This window comes from Pelophylax lessonae, assembly GCF_965119305.1.
Source record: "Pelophylax lessonae genome assembly, chromosome: 7".
Classification (NCBI taxonomy): Eukaryota; Metazoa; Chordata; class Amphibia; order Anura; family Ranidae; genus Pelophylax; species Pelophylax lessonae.
This window is the reverse complement of record NC_138774.1, coordinates 176565990-176587722: the sequence shown is the minus strand read 5'-3', so window position 1 is coordinate 176587722 and position 21733 is coordinate 176565990. Positions and strand designations below refer to the sequence as shown.

The 21733-nt window shown below is 43.9% G+C and overlaps 1 protein-coding gene across 10 annotated transcripts in view; it reads left to right on the top strand.

Annotated features, from left to right (window-relative positions):
- DAB2IP (DAB2 interacting protein) overlaps positions 1 to 21733 on the top strand; it is a 695389-nt gene that overhangs the window by 614430 nt on the left and 59226 nt on the right. For 8 of the 10 annotated variants that reach the window (XM_082263572.1, XM_082263570.1, XM_082263568.1 and 5 more), the window contains 2 exons: positions 2900 to 3078; positions 14521 to 15397. In XM_082263572.1, coding sequence (XP_082119698.1) covers positions 2900 to 3078; positions 14521 to 15397 — 1056 coding nt within the window. The remainder of the gene's footprint in view (positions 1 to 2899; positions 3079 to 14520; positions 15398 to 21733) is intronic. The other 2 variants (XM_082263573.1, XM_082263571.1) reach the window with 1 other exon arrangement.

Here is a 21733-nt window from a genome sequence, read left to right as displayed (position 1 = left end):
GTGGTTCTTCGCCCCTGTCCATCATTCCTTTCTAAAATGGTCTCTGACTGTCATTTGAATGAAGACATTGTGTTGCCTTCCCTGTGTCCCAGGCAAAACATCCAAAGGAAATTTCCTTGCATGCCTTGGATGGAATTCAGACAATTAGGATGTACCTGGCAGCTACAGAGTCTTTTAGGAATTCAGACTCTCTTTATTTGTGCTCATGGATGGACCTCACAAAGGGTTGTCTTCTTCTGTGACCATTTGCAGATGGATCAGACTAGTGATCGACCGATGACGTTTTTTCATTACCGATGCCGATATTTTGGCCATCGCATATCGCTAGCATCAGAGGTCAGGTTCCTCCTTTCCCTGTCAAAGAGCACTCTACTAGGGCGCCTAAGTGTCTCCTGGGAATCCGTCATCAAGTGTCAGTGACGCAGGTTTTGCAAGGCGGCCATCTGGTCGTAGGTGCACACTTTTACAAAATTTGGCATCTGTGGACGCTTCGTTTGGCCGAAAGGTTTTTCTGGCTGCCGTTTAGAGGACCTGGTCCTCTTTGAGGGTGTATTGTTTTTTTCAGGTGAGCTCCAGTTGTTTATGGTTGAGCTTCATGTTATCTGGTTGGCTATGGTTAGCCTTGGGAATTTTGTTTTGTTTTTTTTTCCACCCCTCATGTTTAACATTGCTTTGGGACGTCCTAATGGTTAAGAAGAATCAGAAGCTGTGTCCGCCAATGAATGAAAGAGAAAATTGGATTTTTGACTTACCGTAATATCCATTTCTCTGATATTCATTGACGGCACCCACCCCTCTGTGGAGTTGGCTTTCTTCTGACACTGCTTGTAACAAAACTGAGTGCCTATAGCTGAGAGTGGGTGTATACCCCTGGGACTGCCCATAGGTGTAGTCAAGCTTTTTCCTGCCTAGTGTCCTACTACTGTAGGGGGCAGTATAATCCAATGGTTAAGAAGAATCAGGAGCTGTGTCCGTCAATGAACATCAGAGAAATGGATTTTATGGTAAGTCAAAAATCACGTTTTTTCGTGGACCTGTTTGTTTGCTGTGTTCACCACCCCTTCATTTGGACTGCATTTGGTGGTCCAGAAGATGAAATACTTTCTGTGTCCCTCAAAGAACAAAAAGAAAACAGGGTTTTTGTACAAGCTGTAATATATTTTTCTTAGAGTCAATTAAGGGACAAAGTTTCCACCTCTTTGTGTTTTATGATCATGCTCTCTGTACTGCTTTGCTACAAACTGAGACATGCTGGTACCAAATCCTGGGCTGGCCCAATGTATTTTTGGTTGCCATTGTCTCCAGAATCGACAGTATAACCCAAAGGTGGAAGACTTCCTGTGTCCCTCAATGGACTCTAAAATATATATTTTTTTCAATGTGTTTATTTAATTTTTCAAGTTTTAAGGACAGTATATTAGACAGATGTGTCAGAACATAGCACCTGAGTACAGTAAGCGATACAACATCTGTCATTAACAGTGTCCTGTCATCAATCAAAACCTTTTAAAACATGGAAACAAAGAAAGTTATCTATCTGGTGCTCAACAGGGGTAGACCAGTCAAAGCTAAGGATATACAATATGCGACTAGGAGAAATTAACAAAAAAAGGAGAAAAGAAAAGGTGGGAGAAAAAAAGAAAAAGTGGATAGGTTGAAGTAGAAAGATGATGGGGGTGGGGGGGGGGGGAGTAGAAGAAATGAAAAAGAAAAGAGATGTAGGGAGGGGTGGGAAAAAGGGGGGCACGATACAGGGGAGTATCGTATATTATCAATGACTGGGTCAATTACGGCCTGGATTAGACAGCTAGATTTGGACGGCAGTGAGGGTGAGGAGAGGGAAGAAATGAGAAATAAGATGTAGGGAGGGGTAGGAAAAGGGGGGACACGATGCAGGGGAGTATCGTAAGTTATCAACAGCTGGGTCGATGACGGCCTGGATTAGACAGCTATATTTGGATGGCAGTATGTGATCCAGGGGTTCCAGATTTTGTGAAATTTGGTATTGTTATTTGTGAGGATGCTTGATAACTGTTCATTCATGAAAAAGCTGTCTATTCAGAATTTAATTTCCGAGAGGTGGGTGAGTTTTTTTCAATGCCTTGGCTATGGTCATTTTAGAGGCTAAAAGGATGAAATTAGTAAGTTTGAACTGTATTTTTGTAACACCAGGAGGTGTAAAAATGCAATATTGCTAGCCAGGGTTCTCTAGAAAGGCAAATCCTGAACAACGTATGAAGAAGGGAAAGAACTTTAGACCAGAAGCGATTTAGCATTGGGCAGGTCCACCATATATGGAGAACGTCGGCAGTAGCCTGGCATCCTCTGAAACATAGGCCCAAATGTCCAGGGAACATATGGGCCAATCTGAAAGCTACAAGATACCATATGGTAAGTACCTTGTAATCTGACTCCAATGTAGTAACGTTAATAGAGCAGGACACGATAGTGGACCATGCTTTCTGCCAGTTTTTTTCTAATTTTTGTGCCCTCAAATCCTCCTATTATCTGGCAACATAAGAATGTGTGGATGGAGAGGGCAGTCTGTTGAGGTGGGATTGGACCAAGAAAATAAGTTTGGATGCTAGGGGAGAGTAGTGACAAGTGTGTTCAAAGGTCATTATTGAGGTGAGTGGGTCTTCGTCCTGGAGAAACAATATGATCCAGTGCTGAATTTGGGCATACTGAAAGAGTTCTGAAGAGGGCGCCTTGAAGCTTTGGAGGGTCACCCAGGGTAAGAAAAACCCCTTCTCCACTAGACCATATACCATATTAAGTTTTACGCGAGAAATACTTTTTTTTTCATTCATGTTTTGCTGTGATGTAGTATTACCGTATTACAAATATAATCATCTCTATATAAATATCTCTTGCTTATATTTATCTTATTCCCTGGCAGGCCACAGTGACCAAGCTGGGTCCTCTTCCTCGTATCCTGCGCGATGTGAATACAGCGCTCAGCAATCCATCCAGTATACAGAGCTCTGTCACAAGCGATCACTCTGCCTCCACCCCAAATGCCAGCAACAATATCTCTGTCGGCCTCCAAAAGATGGTAATAGAGAACGACTTAACTGGGTAAGAAGAGAAGGGATAATTTCTTGAATAAGCAGGTTATGGGTGTTACCCAGAGTCTCCCAGACATAACATCACCCTGCTGTTCTCCAGCAGTATATATCAGAGAATTTATAGACAGTCCACACAAAACTGATATATTCCAGTTAAAGTTAACAAGATCTCTCCCCTCCTCCTAAGCTATGTTCCTCTCATAACATTTCTGTTCACCTGCTGCATTCTCTGTAAATGTAGAAAAATCGGAATATCCACCATTAAGAGTTTTTTTGTAGTGGTCCCTCCATACACCTCTTTTGTGACAAAAATTACCTCAACTCATTTTTTTTTTTTTTTTACTTCCCTTTGCAAAAAAAAAAAAAGTTTACATTTTGTTAAATAATTAGTCATGTACATTTTTGCTTGTAGTAATTGGTCACATTCAACTAGACTTGCACACCGTAGCATTTATATCCACACTCTGTCCGCTTGTCAGCTTGGTTGCATGTAATGTGTCATGGCAAATGTTGATTGTCCAAGAACATGAAGGTACTCTAGATGATTATGGAAATAGAATAGGGTGGTTTCAAAAACCTTATACCTACTGTTATGTTTTTGGACATGCAAGATCTGCTTTTACATAAATCTCATGGCACCATGGTCATTAGGTAAAGTTAACAGATTTGACTTTATAACTGTACATGCTCAGGGATGCTCCAGATGCTTATTTAAATTTAAAGTGATATTAAAGGCTTGGCTTTAAAAACAAAAACAAACATGTCATACTTACCTGCTCTGTGCAGTGGTTTTGCACAGAGCAGCCCTGATCCTTCTCTTCTCGGGTCCTGTTCTGGTGCACCTGGCTTCTCCTTACTGCCGAGTGCCCCTAGAGCAAACCGCTTGCTCTAGGAGCACCCGAGCAAGCTCGCTCCCAAGCCGCTGCTCTGTGTGTCCATTCACACACACACAGTTGCGGCTCCCCCCCTCCTCATTGGCTCACTGGCTGTGATTGACAGCAGCGGAAGCCAATGGTGTCCACTGCTGTGTCAGCCAATGAGGAGGAGTCCCTGGAGAGCCGAGGCTCTCACACACATTGCTGCATCGAGATGGGGTTCAGGTAAGTATTAAGGGGATTGGGGGTGCTGCTGCACACAGAAAGTTTTTTTTTTTTAACTTTAATGCATTGAATACAGTAAGGTAAAATACCTTCTGCCTTTAGAACCACTTTAACCACTTTAAGACCGGAAGGATTAGCCCCCTTAATGACCAGGCCCTATTTTGCAATTCGGCACTGTGTTACTTTAACGGACAATTGCGCGGTCGTGCGACACCCAAATAATATTGATGCCCTTTTTTTCCCATAAATAGAATTTATAGGTATTTGATCACCTGTGCGATTTTTATTTTTTGCACCATAAACAAAAAAATAGCGACAATTTTGAAAAAAAAGCAATATTTTTCACATTCTGCTACATGACATTCTCAAAAAAAAAAAAATCAAAATGTTTTAATCTTTTAAATTTGTTTTCTGCTTCATATTTTTGGTAAAAAAAAATTGCACTAAGTGTATTTTGATTGGTTTGTGCAAAAGTTATCGCGTCTACTAACTACGGGAAAGATTTATGTCATTTTTATTGGTTTTTTTTTGTTTTTTTTTTTTTAGTAGTAATGGCGGCGATCTGTTATTTTTTGCAGGACTGCGACATTACGGCGGACAGATCAGACACCTTACTGACATTTTTGACACTTTTGGGGGTACCAGTACAGGGACATTACTACAGTAATCAGTGCTAAAAATATGCACGGGTACTGTAATAATGACACTGGCAGGGAAGGGGTTAACCCTATGGGGGATCAATGTGTTAAATGTGAGCCTAGGGGAGTGATTCTAACTGTGGGGGGGGGGCTTGTGAAATGACCATAGAGACATGTGATCCTATATAGAAGGATCACATGAGCTCTGTGATCATTTCAGGGAGAAGAACAGTCAGCTGTGTTTACAACAGCCAACAGTCCTTCTCTCTCAGCGGTGAGGGATCGCGGGTGTCAGGCGGCAATCCGAGCTGCCTGACCCGGGCATCGGCTTCCCCACTGCCGAGTGGGGGCATGAGCGTGCTGGCGGAGGCGTGCACTCACCCTCTAGCTTCCCGTGCGCGACCGACGTAGATCTATGTCGTTTTGCGCAGGAGAGCCACCCTGCCGCAGTAAAAATGGTTAAAGGCTAAGTCTGTGTTTTACATAAAGTTTCATGTTATTTATATGAAGCCTGGTTGTACACACCATATTTAAAATCCAACGCCCCTTTCAGGGTGCATCTTCATGCAGAAGTTTGTGATCTTTTGAATTTATTTAGACTGTGTTGGCAAAGCCACGTCATCCAGGTCTACATGTCCCATCTGCCTCTCCCTTCTCTCTAGTTCAAGCCGCATTTCCTCCCTCAGGTCCATACCTCCATATATACTTAAGGTTGGGGGAAAACATTGCAAGAGCTCCAGCTCTCACCTCCTGCATGCTTTTCAGGCTTCATTGCAAATAATAGTACATGCATATTGATCATTATATCAGTGTTGCTGCATATACTGTACTACTTTTTGCTTAAAGAGGTTGTAAACCTCAGAATTTAAAAAAAAAAAACACCTGAAAGACAAACACATAATGAGCTAGTATGCATCGCATACTAGCTCATTATGAAATACTGCAGGCGCCTCCACCAGGAAGTCACCACCTTCCCTAATAAAATGTAATTATACTGATCAAAAGGACGATAGCGGTGGAATGTTAAACGCCAGTTACATTGTATTTAACAATTTAATTAGTAGAAAGCAGGGAATACAGAGGCGGAAGGCCTGTCTCTGTAATTACCACTTTTATCCCAAATTCTGCTCAGCATGTGGGGAAACTAAAAATCTATTTAAATTTACATGCTGCTTAAAGCCAGCAGATTGGGAATGCCAGACTTAGACACGCCTGCTTTCTGAGAGATGCTTTTCATCTGTCCAGGGCATTCCATAAACTCTTTCTGTTTAGAAAGTGTTTGAAGAACTGTAAAATGTAAACATTCAACCAACCTGAAGGAAGAACTGTCTGTTACTTATAGATACCTATCTGTTTTCTAAACAGACTGTAGACAAATAATAGCTGCAATCGTGCAGGGTGGAAAAAGAGATGGCCTTTCTTTCAGACATTGGAATTGATTTACTAAAACTGGAGAGTGCAAAATCTGGTGCAGGTCTGAATGGAAACCAATCCGCTTCCAGTTTTTTCTGTAAAAGCTTAAATGAACAAGCTTAAGCTAGAAGCTGATTGGCTATCATGCATAGCTGCACCAGATTTTGCACTCTCCAGTTTTAATAAATCAACCCCATTGTGTACCTCGTCCATCTGAGTGAAATAAAAACCAATTTAAATATTCAGTGTATTTGTGGATCTGGTTCCTGATGCAACACAGACAGGCATTATTTAAGAGAAGTGAGATCCAGCGCAATTTTGCTTTTCAGGACTATTTTCCCATACTCATGTCCCAGTTACAGCTGCAGAGCATTTTCTGAGTGTAGGGAGTTTGGCTGACTTGTGTTACTAGCAGGTCGTCTGGTGTGCAATAATATATATTAGCCAGACTTCACCTTCCATTACACTGTTGGATTAGGGAATGCTGAGTGATTGGTTTCAAGTGGGTTAAGCCGCGTCACACATCGACTTAGAGAGAAATATCTTCACCTTTAGCTGCACTTTGTTGAGTGACCTAAAATTAGGTCTTTGGTGTGTGAAAATTAGGCAGAACAAGTTGTGTTTTTGGTGAAAAGTTTAATGATATGGTAGTGAGGCAGCAAATGTAACATAATTTTACTTGATCCCTCAGATGGCTGGCCAAAGAGTGGCAAATATCTTCCTGAGTATGATAGCAGGAGGTAGCTGCCCATCCTTAATCAGGTAGTAATAACACTGTAGTACCTGCCCTATATTGACAGCTTCAAATTTTGTTTGCTCTATAGCAGAGGAAAGGGGGACTTCCAAGGTTCAATTCACGTTAAAAAAATCCCCTGTAAATAATGCCTTTGTCTGCATCAGTATTTATTATTTAAGGCAGGGGGTCTCCAAACTTTCTAAACAAAGGGCCCTTTAGACTTTAGGGGGGTGGACTGTGGTCAGCAAGAGTAGAAAATGGTATCCGTGGAAAGAATAGTGCCCCATCAATGGTGCTCGTGAGAAAAGTAATGTCCCCCATTCTTGGTGCCAGTGGAAAAAATAGAGTCTCATCATTTGTGTCAGTGGAAGGAATAGTTCCTCATTTTTGGTGTCAGTGTGAAAATTAGTGTCCCAAGGGCCAGATAAAGGCAAACAAAGGGCCACAGTTTGGAGACTACTCATCTTAGGTGATGTTCAAAACCAGAAGTATTCCTTCTGTCTGGCTGTCTATGGCCATGCATAAAATTGTCTGAAGGAAAACTTATTTTATCTTTCTTTCGTTCATTGACGGACACAGCTCCACATCTTCTTGACTCTTAGGTTTATGCTGCCCCCTACAGGAGTAGGACACTAGATGGAAAAAAGTTTGACTACGCCTATAGGGCAGTCCCAGGGGGGGTATACTCCCACTTCCTGCTATAGATCTTCGGTTTTTATCTGCCTAGTCAGGAGTAAGGACCTAGTTTCTTGCTGGGATCTCTGGTCCTAGTATTTTTTTCTTTTTAGCTTCATTTATTATTTTCTGTTCCTGTGAGAACTACAATCAATTCTGTTCCTGTGAGAACTATAATCAACTGCTGGACTGGGCGACGGACTAGATATTCTAGATCCTTACGGTCTTCCCTATCAGGCCAGCAGGCACAACCCGACCTCAGCTCCACGCTAGGTCGGCCGCGACATAGCCCCACTAGACGGGGGGCTGGCTGGCGAGTAAACTCCTTGCGAGGATGCATAGCCCTGGTCACGACCTGAGTTGCAGCATGCCTCTGGCCCGCAGCACCCCCATTCCAAGATGGTGCAGTGGTCTGCCTGGAGCGGTGCCCGTCCGGTCCCAAGGTGTGGTGAGTAGTGTCCCCCCCTCCCTTCTGGTGGGCTTTTCGGGGTGGACTTGGGGGGGGGGGTGATCCTGGTGGGGGGGGCGTACGTAGGGGTCCCGGAAGCCGCGTGGGTGCAGCCATTTTGTTCTCTCTATCAATGGCCATTTTTGTGTCTTCCAGCAGCCATTTTCTTGTAGTTTCCCATTGCTATCACACGGCAGCTATGTTTTTGAAGCCTTTGGAGTAGTGAATCGGCAGTGGGCCTCTAGTGTCAGTTCCTGAAATTTTTCTTTCTCTCTGATTGCCGCACGGTGTGCAGCCTTGCACTCTTTCTGCTATAGTGGTAACCTAGTGCGCTTGGACTTGTGGTGCCGCTGGTGCAGCGGTGGGGGGGTTCTTTACAGCAATTTCAGAATGTTGTTGCTAGTCTCCAGGTTAACCCATGGAGTCCCCTGAGCACGTGTAACCACCTGGCCCCCTCTCAGAAGATTCAGGGCCCTCTAGGTCCCAGTCCGCCTTGTCTGCAATGACGGCGGTCCTGTAGTCACTAGTGTCCAAGGTAGATATGGCCCTCAAAAATAGGATGAGCAAAAAGCGTCCTCTGCCTTCACCAGCATTCTCTGTTCCCTCAGATTCTAAAGGTTGATTTGGCCGCTGTGGACGCGAGTCACCTTACTGGGTCTGCGTCCACGCACCCAAAGTGCTCTGATAATTAGGATGAATCCTCTTCCACTACAGCCGTGCATTAAAAGGCGCTAGTGGATGCACTGATTGTATCAGTGCAGGAAAAATTTTAAAATTGGAGGACACAGCTACGGCAGCTTCAGCTGCGCAGGTGCAATTTGGTACCTGCAATGGCCGCATTTTCGAGCGCATTGTCGCAAGTCAGTGGGATTCCCCAAAACGCACTGTCGGGGTACCTAAGCGTTTCGCTAGAAGGTATCCTTTTGAAAAGTCCCTGTTAAAGAAACTGACAGTACCACCTGTGGTGGACTCTCAGGTTTCCAGGTTGAATAAAGCCACCCTTCTCCTGGTGGGGGACTCTCCATTCTTTAAGGACCCATTTAACAAGAGAGCTGAATCTCTGATCCGATGCCTTTTTACCATGGCTGATTCCATTTTGCGGGCCGGTGTTTGCCATAATCTTGGTTTCCCAGACCTTAACAGAATCGGCTACGCTTCTGCACCAGGATTTGGAAGGGGGGACAACCTCCTCATGACCTGGCGGAGCTGGCAGGCCAGTTGGTCCAGGGGTTGCAGTATATCTGTGATGCCTCTCTGGATGCAGCCCCCTTAGCTTGCAGGGTGTCCATGACAGCGGTGACTTTGTTGCATGATATGGCTGAAATACTGGTCTGCAGACGAGCCTTCCAATCAGGTACTGACTGAACTCCTCTTTGTAGGAGACCGCCCGTTTGGAGCTTCCATGGAGAAGATCATTAAGGGTCTTACAGGGGGTAAGAGTACTCTGCTTCCGCAGGCTACCAGGAGCAAAGAGTCTTGTCGCAAACATGGTCCTTTCTTCTCGGCCCATAGGCGGTCCTTTCGTCCCTTGGGATCTAAGAACCAGGGTTAAAATCCAATCTTAACCCCGCAGGGGGTTCAAAGAGGGCCTGGCCTGGTAAGAGCGGGTTCCTCCAGGACCACAGACAAGTCCACCTCTGCTTCAAAGGGTGTCCTCATCGTTTCTGGGGTGGGGACGATGACTTTGCTTCTTTCCAGATCCGTGTACCTCCTTGATTCAAGACAAATGCGTCCACGAGTAGATTTGGTCCGATTACAAGATCGAGTTCGGTCATTGCCTCCTGCATGGTTCTTCCCCTCCAATCTGCGCTTGTCCCAGATTGCCTACGAGGTCTTCTTGGGGCAGTACAGGATCTGCACCCACATGGGATCATTGTACCGGTTCCAGAATTGTAAAGCTTTTAGGGGTTTTATTCAAACCTATTTTACTGTTCCCAGGAAGGAAGGAAGGTCCGTCCAATCCTGGACCCCAAGGCCTTGAATTGCTTTGTGCGAGTTCAGAAATTTCCGGATGGAGTCCACTCCCATGGTAGTCGCATCCCTTTATCAAGGGGATTTTCTGGCCTCTATCGACATCAAGGATGCTTAACTTTATTTGCCAACCTATGTCGGGCATCAGCATTTCCTTCATTCAGCATTTCCTTCATTCAGAGGAGAAACTCCAGAAGTTGCAGGATGTGATTCGGCTCCTGTTGTCCAACTGACGGTCATCTCTCAGAACCTGCATGTAAGTGCTGGGCCTGATGGTCTCCACCTTTGAGGCTGTTCTGTTTGCTCAGCTTTGAGAAGCTGGTCCTGAATCACCTGACTGCGGGTCTACCACCTACACTGGACCCACACCAGTATGCCTATCGCCCGAACAGGTCAACTGAGGATGCAGTTTCTACAGCTCTTCATTCTGCTCTCACCCACCTGGATAAGAGTAACACATACGTCAGAATGCTGTTCATTGACTTTAGCTCTACATTCAATACAGTCCTCCCCACTGTATTGATCACTAAGCTCAGTGAACTGGGTATCTGCACCCCTATTTGCAGATGGATTCTGGACTTTCTCACCAACAGACCTCAATCTGTTAGGTTGGGAAACCAGGTATCCTCAACCCTCATTCTGAACACTGGCATACCACAGGGCTGTGTTCTGAGCCCACTGCTCTACTCCCTGTTCACCCACGATTGTGCTCCTCTGTATAAATCCAACATCTTTATCAAGTATGCAGATGACACCACCGTGGTCGGCCAGATCGAAAACAATGACGAATCGGCCTACAGGGAAGAGTTTCGTAATCTGGCAGTATGGTGTGCCACCAATAACCTGACTCAACGCCACAAAGACCAAAGAGCTTATTGTGGACTTCCGGAAATCCAACAGCGGGAGACATCTACCAGTCAACATCAATGGAACCGAGGTAGAGCGAGTCTCCAGCTTTAAGTTCCTGGGAGTTCACATCTCTGAGGATCTGTCCTGGCAGCAGAACACGTCAGCTCTGGTAAAAAAAGCACAACAACGCCTGTACTTCTTGAGATGTCTCAAGAAATCTCATCTGTCCCCGGGGATTTTAACGAGCTTCTACCGCTGCATCATTGAGAGCATCCTGACCTACTCCATCACTGTATGGTACGGAAGCTCCACTGTGTGTGAACGTAAAGCATTGCAAAGGGTGGTCAAAACCGCTCAACGCATCACTGGCACTCAACTACCTGCCATTGAGCACCTTCACCACAGTAGATGTCTGCGCAGAGCTCACAACATCATCAAGGACCCTTCGCATCCCAGTCATAAACTGTTTAACCTCCTTCCATCACGAAGGAGATACAGAAACTTGCGCACCAGAACCAGCAGGTTCAGGGACAGTTTTTTTCCATCCACCATCATACTACTGAACTCAACACTACACCGTTAATCCCTACAAAACAAACACAAACAAAAGACTGCGTATGCCCTCTGTACTATACGTGTACATACTACATAGTATATCTTTTCACTTCTCAGTACATCTGCACTATTTATATTTGTATGTATCTTTATCATTACGGTACATTCTGCCCAACATTTCACACTCATCTGTGTATGTAGTGTATGTGTATGTATGTATGTGTATATGTGTATATATATATGTATATGTATGTATGTATATATATATGTATATGTGTGTGTATATATATTTTTTAATTTGTAAATATGCTAGATGGTTATCTGCACTCTTGTACGACTGCTACATTTTGCATTTCTGGTAGATGCTAAACGGCATTTCGTTGCTGTGTACCTGTACTATGCAATGACAATAAAGTTGTATCTATCTATCTATCTATCTATCTATCTATCTATCTATCTATCTATCTATCTATCTATCTATCTATCTATCTATCTATCTATCTATCTATCTATCTATCTATCTATCTATCTATCTATCTATCTATCTATCTATCTATCTATCTATCTATCTATCTATATCAGATATCTTCAAAAGGAGATTCTTGCCAAATGGAACAAGAATCCACAGTCTCTAGATAATCTGATCCTGTTGAACCGGGGTGCGAGGGAGTCCCTGATCAGGTGGCTCCGCTCTCCGGCGATTCAACAGGGAAAATCCTTTCTCCCCCCTGTACTGGACAGTGTTTACCACGGATGCCAGCCTATCCGGGTGGGGAGGTGTCTTGGGCACAGATTGTGCTCAGTGGGTTTGGACTCTGAAGGAGTCCAGCCTACTGATCAATATCTTGGAAATTCAGGCGATCAGGCTTTTCCTGACCCAATGGACGGATCGATTTGGTGATGTTGGTTCTTCAGAAACCGCCTTTTGAACATTTTCGTGAGCTTTCTTTGCTTACTTTTGTCGCAGAAGGTGGATTTCTTGGTGGCTATTACATCTGCGCACAGGGTGTCGGAGTTGGCTGCACTGTCTTGTCGTTCTCCTTACCTGGTGGTTCATAGAGTGAAACAAAGTGGTGCTTCGTCCCTGCCAGTCGTTCCTTCCTAAGGTCGTCTCTGGTTTTGATTTAAATGAAGATATTGTGTTTCCTTTCTTGTGTCCTAAGCCTAAGCACCCTAAAGAGATTGTTTTGCATTCTTTGGATGTGGTTCGGGTGATCAGGGTAGACCTGGCAGCGACTGAGTCATTCCGGAAATCTGATTCCCTATTTGTGGTTTCCCTTGTGTGTATTTATGGATGAACCCCGTAAGGGGCTGGCTGCGTTTGATGCGACCATTTCCAGATGGATCAGACAGATGGTGGTGCAGGCCTTCACCAGCTCCATTCTCAGTTGACGACTCCTAAGTGGAAATGCGTCGGAGGGGGCTAGCTGCGACATCTCACGTCACGGACCGTTCTGCAGGCGGCCGTTCACATTCTTGAGCTTGATTTGCGTTTGTTTGTCCTGATTGATGTAAGTAGCCATCTTTTGTTTGAATAAAAGTATTGAAGGTAATGCACTATTAGTCCCTTTTACTTCTACTGGGTACCTGTGTTGTGGATCTTGCTCCTTACATTGCCGGAATTTCACTACTGCAAAGCGGACCAGCTTCCAGGCTTCCTCGCGGAACTCCCTGTTCTGTAGCAGTCCAAGCTCGAGTCTCCCTGCTTTCTGGTAAGCATCCATCTTTACCACCAATTGTCATCATATCAACATCAAATAAGTTCGGAAGCCTTTCTTAAAGGTTTTTTTGCGGTAAGGGGCCACCTTGACTAACATTAAGGACCGTATATAGGAATACGCTTACCCTCACAGAGTGGCACAGAACACTCGTTTTACTTTTGAAGTTTTTTACACTTCACAATTTTGAGAGACTTGTGTTTTTTAATTTTTTGTTTCATACCCACCAACACGGATTTATTCACAAGACTGTATATGTTTTTGCACCTATTTGGATATGTGCTAATCATGAAATGTTATGTTTATGATTTTTATTCATATATTAGGTTAGCGCACTACTTATTCTTTTCATTTATTATCACTTCATTTTTCTAGTGCTGCTTTCCGTTCCCAGCACTCATAATTTGCGCACCTTTCACTTTCACCACTACTCTATTAAGGCTCAGGATCCTCCTTTCCCTGTTAAAGTGCATTCTACAAGGGCACTTAGTGCCTCTTGGGCCTTCCATCATCAGACATCAGTGGTGCAGGTTTTCAAGGTGGCCACTTGTTTGTCAGTGCACACTTTCACAAAATTTTATAAGGTGGATGTGTTGGCATCTGCAGATGCTGCCTTTGACCGCAAGGTTTTGCAGGCCACTGTTGGAGAGGATTAGTCCTCTTTGAGGGTGTATTTTTTTGTCAGGTGAGCTCCAGTTGTTCCTGGTTGAGTTCCTGTTTTACCTGGTTGGCTACGTTTAGCCTTTAGGAAGTGTGTTTATTGCTGTGTTCTTCCCACCCCTTATGTTAACACTGCTTTGGGACATCCTAAGGGTCAAGAAGATGTGGAGCTGTGTCCGTCAATGAACGAAAGAGAAAACTGGATTTTTGTCTTACCGTAAAATCCTTTTCTCTGATGTTCATTGACTTACACAGCACTCACCCCTGTATTTAGTTGGGTTATGTTCTTCTAACACTGCTTGTTACAAAACTGAAGACCTATAGCAGGAGGTGGGAGTATACCCCCTGGGACTGCCCTATAGGCGTAGTCAAACTTTTTTTCCACCTAGTGTCCTACTCCTGTAGGGGGCAGCATAAACCCAAGGGTCAAGAAGATGTGGAGTTGTGTCCGTCAATGAACATCAGAGAAAAGGATTTTACGGTAAGACAAAAATTCTGTTTTTTTCTAAAGCAGCCAATCAGATTCTACCATTAGTTCCTTTACACTACACTGGGAACATGAAAGAGAGAGTCTCAAATAATTTTTCTTGTTTAGGCCCATTATGGCAGCACCTTGTTGTTTGATATGATGTAATGGTCCAGGGTCACATTGACACCTTGTCTCCCTTTGTTTATCTATCTCCCTGTAGTCTGATAGATTTCACCCGGTTACCCTCTCCAACACCTGAAAACAAGGACTTATTTTTTGTCACAAGGTCTGCTGGAGTCCAGCCCTCACCAGCACGAAGCTCCAGCTACTCGGAGGCCAATGAACCTGATGTGCAGATCACGAATGGCAGCAAGAGCCTGTCTATGGTGGACCTACAGGACAATCGGGTACTGGATGTTGGTACCAACACATCAGGGATTGGAGACTCTCTGAATGACAGTCAGACATCTTTTAGTCAGCTTCAGGCGATATGGACCGCACGGACACCACAGGGTAATATAATGACCATGACAACAGCCCGAAGAACAGGCCAAACACCAACCACTCCAAATGCAGATGCCACATTGGGTAGGCCACAGCTCCTGGCACCTCTATCATTCCAGAACCCTGTGTACCAAATGGCAGCAGGTTTGCCAGTATCACCACGGGGTTTGGGAGACTCTGGTTCCGAATGTCATAGTTCACTTAGCTCCCACAGTAACAGCGAGGACTTGGCAGGGAGCAAACATGGCTTTATTAACCCTGGAAGTAGCGAGGAATTCAGTAGGCGATCTGGGGACATGTCACGTAGGCAATTATCTTTGAATGAAAAAGCTGGACAGCCCACAATGCCACGGCAGAACAGTTCGGGTCCTCAAAGGAGAATAGACCAGCCACCTCCTCCACCACCCCCACCAATGACCAGAGGAAGGACACCACCAACGTTACTCAATACAGCACCTTACCCTAGGCCATCAAGTGGCAGTATGATGTCCTCGTCACCAGACTGGCCTGGCAGTGGAGCCCGAATGAGGCAGCAATCCTCGTCGTCTAAAGGGGATAGTCCAGAGATGAAGCAGAGAACAGTGCACAAACAGGTAGGTGCTTTGATATCCACGTTACTTATAAAATATTTGATTGATGCAAATATACTGTTTTAGAAAGGCTGTTGATTGCGACCATAGCCCAGCATAAATACTGACTGTTTTCATCAGGCTTGGTCATGTTGTGTCTGTCTAATATCTAGAAGTTTAAGCCTTCTGGGAAATGTAGTTCATCAGCAGCTCTGGGCCTGCCTGATCAAACATAATAGGAGCTATATTTCCTTAGCAGCTGAGGAGCCAAATTCCCAGTGTTTTTTAGTTGTAGCTTTTCAGCAGTCGGAGGGAAGCTGAGGCTTTGATCTTTATCCTATGTTCTGGTAGTCCTCAGAAGGCTGTCCATTGGTTTGATATTTATCTGGACTGGACCTCCAGTCTTTTGAGTTAGAGATTTCTTGTAGTAGGTCTGTAGGTATTTTCAATCGTAGTCTATTTCAGCAATACATGTGTGACCCACAGAAGCTTCCAAATCCAGTGATCCTTCTCAGTTAGCGTTCTCCAACTAGTGCCGGTGGTTCTTTGGGCCCTCTAATTTTGCACTTGTCAGCCTTTCAGCAGATGTTCATTATATATTATATACTTCACATTTTAAAGAAATCAAGAAGAGGCTTACCATGTACAGCACAAAATGGTTTAACATGAGTGAAGGGTATACCAGAGACCCTCAAATTGTACAAAAGCTGCAGGTGAAAACCTTATTTCCTTATTGCTTATAATATAATGGTAAGATTGGAGAATATACAGAAACCTTAAACTTCTAGGATCATTGAATGGTAGGAAAACAGAACAATTGCAGCATAATGTGTTAGTGTATAAAAAATTTATAAAATATCTGCGTCTAAATGCCGTTAAATTTCTGAGGGTAAAAATATAAATAAATCTTTTGGATATTAAATGACAACAATGTTACTGCTGGGACTGCACCATTGGAAAGTGGAAGCAGGGTAAATATTAGCCATTTACAGCTGTCATCACAAGCGGAGATGTTGTGCTTGTGGAGGTTGTTGCAGGATTTTGAGGGGCAAAATGTAAAGCAGTAGACCTGACACTGCAGTTGGGAAAGCGAAATAGTGCCAGATGACATCTTATCATTTTCAGCTGGCATCTTCTGGCCCTACTAAAGAAGTGACATCACTAGAGCGCTAGCCAGATAGGGATCCTGAGCTATCCATCAGTTTACAGACTGTGTTTTTTAAGTCAAGGAAGACCCATCAAATTCAGAAATTGATGATCAGTATGGCAGCTAGGAGTGGAGATGCTAAAGACTCACAACCCTATATGGTAATTTGGCAGCAAATTTTTGCGTTTCTTTTTCTATACGCTATATACATTTACTGATGGTTTTCTGTCTGAAATTATTTATTGAATTTTAAATAATCTGTCGATTTCCACTTTTTGCATAGGATGACCGCTGTTTTTTAAAATAAAGTTTTTCAGGGTGAGCAGAAATTACAGCATTGTCCCGGGAATGCAGAGATGTAGACTAATCTAGAGAGCTCAAGATACTTCTGGGTGTCTGCAATGTCATTACTTCTGCTGTAATTGTGTTGTGACATGATGACTATGTACAGCGACAAATCCTTCCCTGACCAAACACCTTTTACCCTTCCACTGTTCCAGCAGTTTTAATTGAGTAGGTGATAGAAGCGAAGTATCACCAATGAATCTTGCAAAGCCTGTTATAAGAGGACCATTATCTGCTTCTTAATGGATTTAAGTGCCATTTTATTTCTATTACAGTCTGTCAGAGTACAGATGATAACTATATAGGTGAGAAGCTGTTGTCAGAAAAGCAGCCGTTTCTCTGTCATTTCAATTGGATTTCAAGGTCATTCATGCAGAAAGGAGAAAGGCAAGAGCTTCCTTCACCTGGCTCAAAAATCTCCACCAGTATTGCAGTGCAACCTACAATATTCAATAGTGAACTGAATGTAACCAATTAGTGTACATGTCCTACAACACCAAACAGGAGAAAAACTATCTATATGCTTTGTTCTCAAAATCACCCTCCCCAGAAGGGCAACCATTGAAGCCATGTTAGGGGTACAGTCAGGGGCAGACTGACTATTAGGGCACTCGGACACTGCCCAAGGGCCCGGGACTGGTAGGGGGCTCCATCAGGGCTGCCAACCTCAGTAAATTCAGGGACAGCTAGTGCAGATTTTTACCTCTGTCCCTGAAAAGTTTGTTACAGTCATCAATTTTCTAAATCCAGAGGCAATAGCTCTCAACTTCCTGTTCAGCCAATGGGAATACAGTGTACTTGCCCCATTCCCCAGCGTGGCTTATTTGACTTTAGAATAATAGATGGCGGCAGCTGGAGGACAAGAGAGGGAGGAGGGTACACAGCCTGCAGTATGGGATGGGCTGCAGCCTGCTTGAAGGTAAGCTGGGGTGAGCTAAATGTAGTTTTGTCAGTGGCTTACTCTGGTGAGCAGGGGGGGGGGGGGGGGCGCAAGGCTGTGTTCCCTCTACAAGGGCTTCTGTCTCTGAGGCTGTAAGATCGATTTTCTGTGTGAGAAGTGCACTGCTTCTGGAGGAGGGAGATGTTCTGAACTTCTCCCCAAATCTCTGCTACACCTCCCTACTCATAACCTCCCCACCAGTACACAGGCACAGTCTCCTCCTCTCCTGCATTACCACCTAATGTGTCTGTGAGATGCTGGAGCACTACAAGTCACAGCATGCCAGGAGATGGGGCAGCAGGAGTGTGTTAGATCAGCCTGATTTTTAGATAAAAGGTGCTGGTGTGTGTCTGTGTGTGTATACTTTGCGTCTGTGTACAGTTGTGCTCATAAGTTTACATACCCTGGCAGAATTTATATTTTTCAGAGAATATGAATGATAACACCAAAACTTTTCTTTCACTCATGGTTAGTGTTTGGCTGAAGCCATTAATTATCAATCAACTGTATTTACTCTTTTTAACCTCCCTGGCGGTATGATTCTTTTTGATTTTAGGTGCTGAAAGCGGTACAATTATTTTGCATGTAATTCTTAAGAATGAGCAGCCCAAACCAACTATTTACATATGATTTTTTTTTACTGTGCGTTCTTCTTTATAACATCTCGGGTATGATAATGTTTGAAACACAAAATCATGAATTATAATATAATAAATGACTATAAATAAGTTAAAGTATGTATGTATATATATATATATATATATATATATACACATTTATATATATATATACAGTACAGACCAAAAGTTTGGACACACCTCATTCAAAGAGTTTTCTTTATTTTCATAACTATGAAAATTGTAGATTCACACTGAAGGCATCAAAACTATGAATTAACACTTGTGGAATTATATACATAACAAAAAAGTGTAAAACCACTGAAAATATGTCATATTCTAGGTTCTTCAAAGTAGCCACCTTTTGCTTTGATTACTGCTTTGCACACTCTTGGCATTCTCTTGATGAGCTTCAAGAGGTAGACACCTGAAATGGTCTTCTCAGTCTCCTGACCTTAATATCATTGAGGCACTCTGGGGAGATCTCAAGCATGCAGTTCATGGAAGACAGCCCAAGATTTTACAGGAACTGGAGGCTTTTTGCCAAGAAGAATGGGCAGCTTTACCATCTGAGAAGATAAAGAGCCTCAGCCACAAATACCACAAAAGACTTCAAGCTGTCATTGATGGTAAAGTGGGATATACACGGTATTAAGAACTGGGGTATGTAAACTTTTGATCAGGGTCATTTGGGTAGTTTCTGTTGTCATTATGATTTAAAAAGAGTAAACACAGTTGATTGATCATAAATGGCTTCAGCCAAACACTAACCATGAGTGAAAGAAAATTTTTGGTGTTATCATTCATATTCTCTGAAAAATGGCCAAGAAATCATAATTTCTGCCAGGACATGTAAACTTATGAGCACAACTGTATGTATACTGTGTCTGTGTATATGTATACTGTATGTGTGTGAATGTCTATGTATACTGTGTGTGTGTCTATTTATATGTATACTGTGTGTCTGTGTATATGTATACTGCGCGTGTATGTCTGTCTGTGTATATGTATACTGTGTGTGTGTCTGTCTGTGTATATGTATAATACTGTGCGTGTGTGTGTGTCTGTGTATAATGTATACTCTGCGTGTGTCTGTCTGTGTATATGAATAATACTGTGTGTGTGTCTGTGTATAATACTGTGTGTGTGTGTGTGTGTGTGTGTGTGTGTGTGTGTGTATACTGTATGATTCATGAGTACCCACTGCTGCTACCGAAATCTACCAATCGACTTCTATTGAACAGACATGCTGGATTAAGCCGCTCAATCAGCTGCTGTTTTGCCACCGTCCACAGAGAGGAGAAAAATGCCTGCAAAAATCCACTTGTTGCCATTTGGAGCCAGCTGACTGGTTAACTGCTGAGCTTGGCCACGGATCAGGCTGAAGGCAGGTCTGGATGCACACCTGTGCAGTAATATCATGGCACACATCAAACAGCTTTTATTCACCTGCCCCACTGCCCGATCTGAGGGCAACCACAGCAGTTCACCACTCAGCCGGCTGCACAACTGCACATGCAAGGTTCAGAGCCAGTAACAGGTGATTCTTTCCTGCCAGCCGCCTGCCACACTAAGGACAAAGGTGAAAAGGTGTGTGTAGGGGGACATTGATATAAGGTGGAACTCTGAACAGAATCACGGAGTTAGAAAAAGGATCACGCCCTTGTGTCAGTGTTTTGTTGAACCACCTTTGCTTTAATTGCAGCCTTTAGGCCCCTTTCACACAGGCGGACCGTTCAGATCCGCCTGTCCGTTTTTTTGGCGGTCCCCCCATGCATTCCTATGGGGCATCGGATGTCAGCGGATACATGTCTGCTGACATCCGACCCGATCCGATCCGTCAAATCTGGACGGATGGAAACCCTATTTTCCATCCGTCCAGCGGATCGGATGGGATCGGGTGAGAACGGACTGACGGTCCGTTGACATCCGATTTTCCCCATAGAGATGCATAGGGAACTAACAGCTGTGTCTCCTCACACAGCGCGGAGACACAGCTGTCCTCCTGCTGCTCAGCGGGGGATCGGCGGCTTGATCCCCCGCTGAGAAAAACGGATTCCGTCCAAAAGACGGAGTGTGTGAAAGGAGCCTTAGTCTGTTGGGAAATGTCCTTTGCACATCTAGACTTTGCAATAGTTGCCCACTCTTCTTTACAGAACTGCTCAAGTTCAGATAAGTTAAGTTTGATGATGATCATTTCAAAGATTTTCAATGTGGTTTAAAGCGGAAGTAAACCGCTGGATGTCTTTTTTTTTTTCTAACTTGCAAGGTAATGTCATAATGTGCTAGCATCGCATACTAGCACATTAGGTTAAACTTTCCTGAAAACAAAGCATTCCTGCGCCGTGCTGTCACTGTTGCAGGCACTTCCCATCTACACCCAGTCCTCCTTCCGTGTTCGTGGACAGCGGCCAGTCACAAAGTGGGAGCCTCCGTTTACGGCACAGGACTCTGAAGGTACCGCCCGGATGTACTTTCTTTCTGAGTGCATGTGCCAGTGATGTCACCGGCTGCATGTACAGTAATTATCTCCTTAACAGTGCACGTTTAGGAGATATTTACAGTACCTATAGGTAAAAGAGTTTACTCCCACCTTAAGTCTGGTCCCTAACTAAGCCATGCAAGGACATTCACCTTTTCCTCCTTCAACCACTGAGTGGTCATTTTTGCTGTGTGCTTTGGGTCATTGTCATGTTGGAAGGAAAACCTTCTTCCCATTGACAACTTTCTGGCAGAGGGCAGCAGATTTTCCTTAGAATTTGAAAGACATTTTGTCCCATCCATTATTCTTCTATCCTGACAAGTGCCCCAGTCCCTGCTGCAGAGAAACACCCCCATCACAGGATATTACCACCTCCATGCTTTACTGTAGGAATTTTAGTCTCATCTGACCAAAGCTCCTTTTTCCATGCGGCTTCAGAATCTTTCAGGTGCGTTTAAGGTGGTCATACGAGACTAAAATTGAATTATTTGGCCCCAACACAAAACGATTTCTGGCGGTAGTCCAATACAGCTCGCCATCCAAATAACACCAATCCTACAGTAAAGCTTGGAGGTGGTAATATCCTCTTATGAGGGTGTTTCTCTGCAGCAGGGACTGGATCACTTGTCAGGATAGAAGAAAATATGGATGGGGCAAAATACCCTCAAATTCCTGAGGGAAATTTGCTGCTCTCTGCCATAAAATTGTTAATGGGAAGAAGGCTTACCTTCCAATGTGACATTGACCCAAAGCACACAGCAAAAATGACCACACAACGGTTGAAGGAGAAAAAGGGGAATGACCTTGCATGGCCCAGTCAAAGCCCAGA